The sequence below is a fragment of the Carlito syrichta genome, unplaced genomic scaffold, assembly GCF_000164805.1.
Source record: "Carlito syrichta isolate Samal-C Ts95f unplaced genomic scaffold, Tarsius_syrichta-2.0.1 Scaffold305792, whole genome shotgun sequence".
NCBI classification, from domain to species: domain Eukaryota; kingdom Metazoa; phylum Chordata; class Mammalia; order Primates; family Tarsiidae; genus Carlito; species Carlito syrichta.
The window spans coordinates 392,222-403,131 of record NW_007249888.1 but is presented as its reverse complement, the minus strand read 5'-3'; the positions used below and the strand labels follow the sequence as shown (position 1 = coordinate 403,131).

The window sequence follows — 10,910 nt, the reverse complement described above, 5'->3', positions numbered from 1 at the left end:
AAAAAAAAAAAAAAAAAAGAAAGAAATATTATGCTTGCAACTTTTAATACATTATACTAAACTAGCCTATATAAACAAGGGAATTTAAAAAGCATTCCTAGCACTAGAATGTGATACTCCTAACATTAGGGAGATGAGGAGGAAGGTGAAACCAGAGGTTTCCTGAGAGGGAGTTCATGAGCTTGTGCCAGGTTATACCCCTGGCCCTCCTCCTCCTTCAGGGCGCAAGGCCCATCCTAGTGGTCAGCTTGTACAATGCACAGTGCTTGAATCCCAACTTGACTTCTTGGAACTGCTGGATACTTTTGAGCTTGAGATCTCCCCTCTTTGAATTGGAGGTAATGATGCTTGTCTTTCAGACCACTGTATTATTAAAAGAAGTGTGGTATGCCAGAGGTCTGGGACCTCTTGGATGCTAACAAAATTTATTTCCCCTTTGTCATGTTTCGTTCCTTTCTGACTTCCCTACCTGCCCAGCCCTGTGAAACTATACCCAATTCCATGATAAATATTTGCCAACATTTCTCTCCCTCTGCTACTCAATTGCCAGCTTGCTGAGAAACATGCAACTGTTAGTGGTGCCAAGTGGATGCTCATTTTGAGGGAATCTGATGGTGATGTCATTAGTGAAGATATTGATGTGATTCCTCTGATGCCTTCATTTGATGGGATGTATTTCTTTGGGGGAGGCAGAGAAGATTCTAATAAAGAAATTACAAATTGTGACAAGAGCTATGAAGAAAGTCAACGAGAGGTTGAGAATCCTACTTCATCTCAGGACGGAGGGAATTTTCATAACTCTCCCAGAAAGGTAGCTACATTTCCAAAGGAAAGAAACATTACCTTTTCATCATCTTAAATTTTTTCATTTATTGAAATTATCTGTTTTCAGTAAATTTGTCATACACCAAGGGATGTCATTTAATAAGAATTCACTTGAAATATCAAAATTAAAACTATATATTTAATAAGAATTCACTTGAAATATCAAAATTAAAACTATATAATACCACCAAACTTTCTGTTTCATGGTAGGACAGTACTTAACATTATCTGGTCTACAGAATAATTACACATTTGTGATCTGGGAACTGACTATCATGCACCAGAATAAGACTCTTCCTATGTGTATGTAAACTTAATCTAGAAGCTTCTCTCTCACACACACACACATTACTCCTCATAACAACTCTGTAAAGGTAGTTATTATCCCTGTTTGATACAGCAGTAAACTAAAGCTCAGCGATATTAAATAACTTGGTGTCCATAATCATAAAGCCAGGAAGCAACAAGGTCAGATTTCAAAGGCAGGTTTCCTGCACTAGGAAGGTTAGGCTCCTGTTCACCACACTGTACTGCCTCCAGGTAACAGAAGAGGTATTAGGCAGGAGATTTAAATACAAAGACAAAGGAATCCTTGGGATAGGAAAACAGTCTAAGATCTACAAAAGAGGCCAGACAAAAGGAAGTCAGGAAAGAATTTCAAAGTTCTGACAGGAAGGCAAAAGCAATTCTAAAACCAGATCTCCAAATCTTTCAGGTAGAGAAAAGCTCAAGATCCTCTTTCTGACTTTCTTATAAAATACAACTTTATAAGAAATTTCTTCACAGTTTGTTTCTTTTGATAAACAGTGTACTGCACACTGTTTAAAACACAGGTGACTTACACAGCAGCTCTTTGTAAGAGCAAGAATCTTGTATGGTTATGTAAAAGTTTAAAGCTTATTCCTGTTTTTTGTGGCAAAAAGGTAACTGAGAATGTGAAAACCCAGAACTTTAAATATAGAAGTTTCTGTTTGGAAATTATATTAAATGGTCAGATCATCATTAGTAAAAGCACCTGTCATAGATGTAAAAGCCTAACTCAATTTCTTCATTTAAAGTAGTTCTGTGGGGAATGCTACAATTCTTGTATTAGAACACTGTACCTATTTTCAAGGACAGGCCAGCATTCTTCCTGTGTGATTTCAGTAAATTTGTCATACAACAAAGGGATGTCATTTAATAAGAATTCACTTGAAGTATCAAAATTAAAACTATATAATACCACCAAACTTTCTGTTTCATTGCCTAAAAAATCAGATAGTTGGAGTAATCATCTCTAAGGTTCCTTCTGAGTCACACATTGCATTTTATATGATGAACAGGTGACAGATGCATCAAAATTCACTGAACATATTAAATTTAAAAAACAACAACTCTGTATTGAGTATTCCTCCCAACAACATAATCAGGATGGGAAGGACAGTATGATGCTCACCATGCTCTTTCCTGAGGGTCACTCAACACATCATATGCTGCTTGGATTAATTTAAATTGTTCAGCTGCTTCTGCGGCATTATCCAGATTTTTATCTGTTAGAATAAAGTAATAGGAATTTAGTCATCAAAAAAAGTGGAGGACAGAATCTACATGAGACCTCTTCCATCACAAATGTCACATATAGGTGAGAAATAAAAAAACAAAGAAAAACAACAAGCAAAAAGCAAAGAGACTGTGCATGACAGCGGATAATCAGGATCTGTTATAAGCATCTACCTAAGTAGAAATTTCAGGCTTTTTCCCTAAACCTTGGTGTATCATTGAACATTCCGTTTGGATATCCACAAGTGGAAAACCCAGGTAGTATATATTTTTAAAAAGGAACCAAATAAAGTAGTTATAGAAAGACTGTTATTTATGCTAGATTATGTATAGTGTTCACATTGTCTATATTTTTATCTTCCTTATCAATATACATATATATCAAAATTGCCAGGTGTGGAGGCTCATACCTATAATCCCAGCACTTTGGGAGGTTGAGGCAGGATGATCCCTTGAGGTCACCAATTGCAGACCAGACTAGACAACATAGCAAGACCTCATCTCTACAAAAATTAGAAAAATTAGCTGGGTGTGGTGGTGCACGCCAATAATCCAGCTGTTTCGGAGGCTGAGGCAGGAGGATCACTTGAGCCCAGGAGTTCGAGGCTACAGTGAGCCGTGATCACGCACTGCACTCCAGGCTGGTGACAGTGAAACTCTGTCTCAAAAAAAAAAAAAAAAAAGAAAGAAAGAAAAGAAATCTCTCTCTTTAAAGATAAATCTCATAAGGTTTGAAAAACACATACTAACTAGTTCTTCCTCTAGTTGTGCTTCCTGAACCACAGAAATCAGAAAGCATCTTTGCCTTCGGGTGGTAGCCAGCTTCCAAGATGGCACTCGCCTCCTGGCAGTCACACTTTGTGCAGTCCCTCCCATGTCAGCAAGGTTAGTCTGTGTGATCAACAGCAGACAGCAAAAGTAATGGCACGTCACTTCTGAGATGAGGTTATACAAGACTGCAGTTTCCATCTTGGGCTTTCCCTCTCTTGTGTATCACTGGGAGTAGCTAGCTGCCATAGCATGAGGAAATCAGCCTATGGAGAATCCAACATAATGAAGAATGGAGGCCCCCCAGCCCACAGCCAGCAGGGCACTGAGGCCTGCTAGCAACCCTGTGAGCGACCTGGGGAAGGGTTCTCCCAATGACGATACAACCTCCTGAGAAACTCGGAACCAAAAACTCCCAGCCAAGTTGTTCCCAGATTCTGATACTCAGAAACTGTGGGACTCTATCTGATGAATATATGCTTGCTGTTTTTGTTGTTTTGAGCCCTGAGCTTTTGGTAATTTGTTACATAGTGATAACTAATATATTCAGAAAGTAAAATATTTTGAATAGGCACACCAAAGTTCTTTAATCTACAGTTCAATACTTGCCTTCCAAGAGGCTAGAAGAAAATATGATGACAGAAATGTATTCTCTGCAAATAGTTTTGCAGCCTTAGAACATGACTCTTGAGAGCTTTCTGTTGGCTTTCCTCAGATACCACCATGTTGACCCCAACTCCTACAGGTGGCCTTCTGTTCAACAACTAACAGTGACAGTACCTTCACAAGTGCAGCCATCTGACACAGCTATTTTTGCTAAGATGCCCTAACACAAAAGCTTTAGACATTTTTCCAATTTGTCATTCCTTGGAACTGAAAGATGCCTTATACTAAGGAAAAAGAAAAATCTCCATTCCTGTTGCCCAGTTGTATATGAGAGTAATATCATGTGAGTCTAATCCCTTTCCACAGTGCAGTCCACGAGTCATCTTTAGTCCACCTCTTCTCTGCACTAAATACTCCCATTTCTCCCATTATGGTATGCCGTAATTCACACTTCTAACATGGCCAGAGACAGGCACCGATAATCAGAGTCATTCACTACTTCCTTAACACTACATTTTTTAAATCACTAAGCTAACTGCATTAGCTCTTAAGCAACAGTACCTTATTAAGTCATACTGAATAAATAGTTTACAAAGTTTTAAGTCTTTTTGTATTAATTACTGACAAGCCAATTATTAACTTTATAATGGGTTACTTTTTTAACTCAAATGTAGGACTTAATCCATTTTATGGCAGACACTCCAGATCATCCAGCACTGCCTCCTTCTTTCCTGTTGTAGTATCTAATATGGAGGCTGGATATGCTAAGATCCTTGCTTATACAGCCTCCCTTGCTGCTAGAAATAGCCATGTGACACAGTGAGATGAAAGAAGTGTACTGGTGTAGTTCCTTCTTTTCTCTTATTGTCTTGCATGATGAGCTAAGCAGTCATCTCAAGAACAATGAGGGAAAAGAGATTCACAGTGACATGAGAACTAAAATTACTAAGCCACTGAAATAATGCCAGTTGTCATCTGCCTTCAAGCCTTCTTGTGGTGTGAAAAATGAACTCCTAATTTATTTAAGCCACTGTGATTAGACTTTCTGTTATTTACAACTAATACTAGTAATTACATCATGACCCTTTTGCAACCTGGTTCTAAGTAGTACAGGACACATAAGTATCCTGTTACGGTTGTTTTAGATTTTTATTATCACTCTATAACAGATACTACTAGTTGCCTACTTAATAAATACTCACCAACTCTTCTTAACAAATCCTGATTTTGTTCAGTGGCAATGTACCAAGTTAAAAAATTCACATCCACAGATATTCTTACATTTGGAGTTACCAGGTGACCAGTTTTAGCCAATCGAATGCAAACAGTCTACTAAGTGATGCTTCCAGGAAAGACATTACTTCCCTGTCAAAAAGGGATGGGCTTGGGTGGCACTCACAGTGTGCCCTTAACCTATCCACTGTGTCCTGCCCAAAGCAGGATATAATGCTTGCAGGCAGAGCCTTCTCTTAATTATGAGGATTGTGGCAAAGACTGCTAGTTCATCCCCAAAGTCTACTCTTCTCTTTTTCCCATAACAAGTGAACCCTTATTTTATGGTGGGCACTTGGTCCTGAAATAAAGATTCCCATTTCTCAGCTTCCCTTGAAGCTTAAGTGTAACCATGTGACTAAACTCTGGACAACAAAATCTTAAAAGTATTCCATGGCAGCTATGAGAATCTTCCTTAAAAGCAATGAGCACACACTCCGTCCCTTCTTTACCCCATTCTGCTGCCTGGTATGCTCAGCAGCCACCTTGAATGATGAGTGAGGACCTCATCTGGGAGTTGCTGGACAGAGAGTCTAAAGGCCTTCAAGGAGGAGAACTGCTATCCGAGGCCTCCCCTGCTTACCTCTGCACCTCTACATGAGAGAATATCTAACTTCTATCTTGAAGGCCTGATTGCTTACACTTGATGCAAGGACTCGACCCATAAGGTCAAGATGACGGAGCAGGTCTTTGATGGCTTCATGAAGCAGCTGGAGTTCCCAGGACAGACCACCCCTGGGTTTGTTGCTATGTGAGAAAAATAACACTACTATTTGAATTAGCCACTGTAGACAGCTTCCTATATTCACATGTGACTACACACAATCCTGGCAGTGATGAGACCAGCTATAAAGAGTTATGATTTCTATTTCATCAAATCATTAATCAACAGAACCAACAAGAAAGGTACAAGCACAAAGCCCTGTGACACTCTGGCATTTTCCAATAATCACCAAGCACACCTCAAGTAGGGCTTGAACTCATTAAACAACTATAGCATTATTGACCTAACCAGCCTACAACTTTTTTTGCTTTTTGAGAAAATGGCAGAAACTTAAATTGTTTCAAAATTTTTGTCAGATATAAAAAAAAAACACAGTCCAAATTAAATGACCTAAAGTAGCAAAGTCAGCAAATTAATCTTCCTACATAAAACAAAAAAAGTGACTGTTGTGGGGAGGGGTCTTTTTTCCTTTTAATCAGTACTGTACCATGTGGTCCTGCTCCTTTCCACTCCCATCTTTCTGGCCCCCCAAAGAAGTCTGGAGAAAGCTGAAGCTTCTAAACACACAAATCCATGACACACTATCTGAAAAAAGGTCTAATCTCTTATTGAAATAATTTTTTCATTTTCAAACTGTCATATGGCTTATTTCACTTAAATGTACCTGAACCAGCTGACTATAAAGGTTCTATCTAAAAGCTATCTAAAAGCATGAAGTGGCTGGGCACGATGGCTTACATCTGGAATCCCAGAACTTTGGGAGGCCAAGGTGAGAGGACTGCCTGAGCCCACAAGTTTGAGACCAGCCTGGTCAACTTGGTAAGAACTTATCACTACAATCATTCAAAAAATTAGCTGGGTGTGGGGGTGCACAACTGTAGTTCCAGTTACCTGGAAGGCTGAGGTAGAAGGATCACTTGAGCCCAGCAGGTCAAGGCTGTAGTGGCCATAAGTGTACCACTGCACTCCAGCCCAGATGACAAAGTGAGACGCTGACTCAAAAAAACAAACAATATAGAAATAAAAGCATGAAGTATAATAAGTCAAAATGTAGCCATTAAAAAAAAGTCCACATTTATTAGCTAAAGGCAAAAACCATAGTCATTAAATCTAGTCATTAAAATGTAAAAGATGGCCTGGCTCGGTGGCTCAGCCTGTAATCCCAGTACTTTGGGAGGCCGAGGCGAGTGGATTGCCCAAGCCCACGGGTTCAAGACCAGCCCGGGCAACTTGGCAAGACCTCGTCTCTACAATAAACAAAAAATATTAGCTGGGTATGGTAGCATGCACCTGTAGTTCTGGCTACTTGGAAGGCTGAGGCAGAAGGATTGCTGAAGCCCAGCAGGTCGACTCTGGGGTGGCCATGAGAGTGCCACTGCACTCCAGCCTGGGAAACAGAATGAGACTCAAAAAAGAAAAATTAAAAGACATGTTCCCACTATCCTTTGTGCTTTCCCCTGACACATTCATGCACTCTTTTGCTCCCTTCTAAACTAAACCTCTTTACACTGGCAAATTTTCATGATGCCTTTGAAGTTAATGGCTTTGGTTGAAGCCATGGCTCCCTGAAAACACCACCTCCTTTCAGGCCTCTCGGCTCCTCTTGCCACAACCCTTGTATGGCAGGTCTAGGGGTGGAGTTCGCATCCTTCTAGTCACAGATCCTTTACTCACCCACGCATAGAATGTGGCATTCCTTCAAGGCGTAGGCCATTTGGCCTACTACCTTCTTCCCCTCCTCCTCAAGGTCTACTCATTTCCCAGCCGCTCCCACACCTCACTGACTTCCAGCACCTGGCTCAGAGTTTCCATTCCTAGCTCCTGGGTAACTCAAAGTTCCTTACCACCTAGCTTCCCTACCTTCACGCTTGCCCCCTCCAATCCATTCTCCCCACGACAGGAAAACACAAATCTCTCATTGCCCATACTTGCATCTACTCAGTGGCTTCATAATGCACTTAGGTTAAAAATCCTTATCCAGTTTATCACACCCTTCAAGACCCCCTGCTAACCTGGCCATGCTTATCTCTTTCCAATGCTTTTTCCTGCCTCCCTCTACCTGTATTCCCTTCATTCCTGCTTCAGGCCTGGACCTAGATGACACTTCTTCAGGGAAGCATTTCCTGGGCTACTCTCCCCATTTCTCCCACCCACACATAAACCTAGTCCTGGCTGGGTACATACAGCCCTTCTCTCACCATATTGAAACAACCTGTTTTCCTTCCCGTGTCTCCCCTCAGACTGCCATGTGCCATCAGTACAGGGGTCATTCCTGCCTTGTTCACACAGCAAGGGAACAGTCACTGAAAAGCCTGCCCTTCACAAGCAGTGACCTCACTAGGCAAGACTGTTGATCCTACTGGAAATTAGTCTCAGTCTCTCAATAAAAGAAGTAACAAGAAGTAACATTGTCATGACATGTCAATTAAAAATAAAATTTAAAACAAGGGGGAAAATAAGAAAAAAATGGCAATTTTTTTCTTTTTAAAATACTATGAAAAACAGTTCTTCTCTTTGAGGTAAACATTCTTTGAAGCAAACCTTAAACCCAGAAATATCTAACATAATATCTTGCACCTAGAATGAAATCAAACATTTGTTGAGTGACAAATTGTAAACCAGCAAAGCAAAACATCAAAATCATGAGTCTCAGCCAGGCTCAGTGGCTCAGCCTGTAATCCCAGCACTTTGGGAGGCCAAGCCCAATAGATTGCCTGAGCCCATGGGTTTGAGTCCAGCCGGGCAACTTGGCAAGACCTGCCTCTACAATAAATCAAAAATTAGCCGGGCGTGGTAACACATGCCTGTAGTTCAGACACTTGGAAGGCTGAGGCAGAAGGATCGCCGGAGTCCAGCAGATTGACGCTGGAATGGCTGAGAGCGTGCCACTGCACTCCAGCCTGGGCAATGGAGTGAGACTCCAACTCTAAAAAATAAAAAATAAAATCATGAGTCTCCTGGGAGAATATGTATCTCTTAAATACACAGGCATTTTCAAACCAAAGATATTCAGGATGCTATAAATTAGGATAATATTTAAAGAAGACAATCACATTCAGTTCCTAACAGGTAACAGATTTGGTTTCAAAGTAGTTAACTGGTATTTTAATCATATTTGCATATTTCTTTCTTGCACTGATTTCTAATTAATCACCAAATCTGATTTTTCCTTCCCAACATCTCTTCCCCTTGGGCTTTTCTCCTCCCACTTACCCTGAGCCTGGTTTGGGCCCTTACCTGTCCACTATGGACTCTCCCTAACTCCTGTCTCAGCCCTTTTCATCACACTCAGAAGCCTTCATAGTATCTTCCCAAGACAGCTTAATAAAATCAGCCACAGCTCTCCATTATTAGCAAAACAAATACCACAGTCCTCAGCCTAACATTCAAGACTGAAAGACAATCTGATTTCATACTCTTCAAAAAATTACATATACTTTTGGACACAGCATTAATTTTCTGCCTTCGCCCTTTCCCACAGAGAAAGTTAAGAAATTTCTAACGTCCTTCTACCTCCTAACTCAACTTCTCATGACAGTTACCCTATTACTCTAAGGATACACTTTTACACTATTTTCACATTTATTAATTTTGGCTCTATCTTCTGACTTCCTGCTATGAAACATTTAGCTCACTTACTCCTGCCCTTCAATTATATTCATAATCACATTTTTTTGTGCCTCTGTTGGTAATCATTATAACTTTAAGTGACAGACCCATACCTTTCTCCTATCTTGTTTCACCAACCGCAACCTTCCCTTCTGACTTTTGGTCTCTATCCTTTCCTTCTGTTCTTCTCCCAATCCATATCTTTCAGACTTGTAATAAACACTGCTTTCAGTTCCACTGTCCCCCTGGAACTTTCAGTCCTCCACCATGCTCTTCCCCATACTCTTGAGTTCACTTTTCTAAATTACATTCCCCCAGGATCCAGTCCAAGCTCTTCTGTCTCTCAGTACATTAGTGAGAACTTCTTCCCTGAATTCCTGAAGCATTTATTAGTTGTTCTATTCATCCAACTACCAGTTAAGTACGTTGTGCTATTTTGTTTGCACTTGTATTGAACTTTTGGTGTGTGTGTGTGTGTGTGTGTGTGTGTGTGTGTGTGTGTGTGTGTGTGTAGGGCACGTTTTCCTAACAAGACTCTGGGATCCCTGTTTTAGCATTTCAGAATCTACAGACTGCATAGTGACTTGCATATAGTGGACACTCCGAAACAGTGTTTACTAATTAATGTTACTATGAAAGCCTCTAATAATAAACCTCAAAAAGCTGAGTGTCAACTACTGTCTTCGTTTCCCAGTCTGAAAGATCAGATTACTTCATAAAAGTCACACAGGCTTGGATTACAACTAAATGAAACATCCAAAGGAAAACTACTCCTATGTAACGAAGCTTCACCAGGGAAAACACCTAATTAAAACTCTTCATCTGCAGAATCATGTCCAAAGTGAAGTCCAGGGTCTGCTTAACTAGACTACTTCATTAAAAAAAAAACCAAAAAACAAAAACGCACCACTATTTAAGGACCTTTTACTAGCTCCCACGCCTTAATGTCAGTAAAAAAGGAGCCATAAGTTAGGATTTAGTAGCTGGATTCCAAGAGGAAGTGAGGGACAGCCGAGGAAAACTCCGGGAAGCTGAGCAGCAAGGGACTCGAGCAAGGAAAGGGTGGGTCCGGGCAAGACTAAGCAACGGGCCCGACTCCTTCCCCGTGGGTATCTGGAGCAGGTGAAGAGGTTTTCCCCATAAGTGTCAGTGCGGGAACGGAGGAGGGAGGCTGCTGAAATGAGGTGCGGAGCTTGAGTGGAGCCGGGCGGCGGGGCGGCGACCACCAAGGGGCGGGCAGAGGAGCGCTGGGGCCACTTGGCCCGGCCGGGCAGGGCCGGGCGAGGAGAGTTAGAGGCGGCAGGTCGCGGCTCGGCCAGCCTTCCCGGAGTCAGCCCGCGGGAGAGGGTGAGAAGGGTCGGGAGGGCCGGGCTTTTCCGGTGGTGCGGAGTAGGTGCCTACCCGGGTGCCATTTCAGGGCCAGCTTCCGATAGGCCTTCTTGAGCTCCTCCTCGCTGGCGTCGCGCCGCACCCCCAGCGCCTCGTAGTGACACTTCATCGCCCGGCCGGGCGGGCGGCAGGGACTAGGGCCCGGGACGGGGCCGGGGTCGGGACCGGGGCCCGGGCC

The 10,910-nt window shown here is 41.8% G+C and overlaps 1 protein-coding gene across 1 annotated transcript in view; it reads right to left on the bottom strand.

Moving 5' to 3' along the window:
• DNAJC21 (DnaJ heat shock protein family (Hsp40) member C21) overlaps nucleotides 1-10,904 on the bottom strand; it is a 31,003-nt gene extending 20,099 nt beyond the window's left edge. The window contains exons 1-2 of the mRNA XM_008062671.2: nucleotides 10,745-10,904; nucleotides 2,261-2,354 (exon numbers count right to left, since the gene is read on the bottom strand). Of these exons, the coding sequence (XP_008060862.1) occupies nucleotides 2,261-2,354; nucleotides 10,745-10,841 (191 nt within the window). The 5' untranslated portion in view covers nucleotides 10,842-10,904. The remainder of the gene's footprint in view (nucleotides 1-2,260; nucleotides 2,355-10,744) is intronic.
• Between the last annotated feature and the right edge of the window lie 6 nt (nucleotides 10,905-10,910).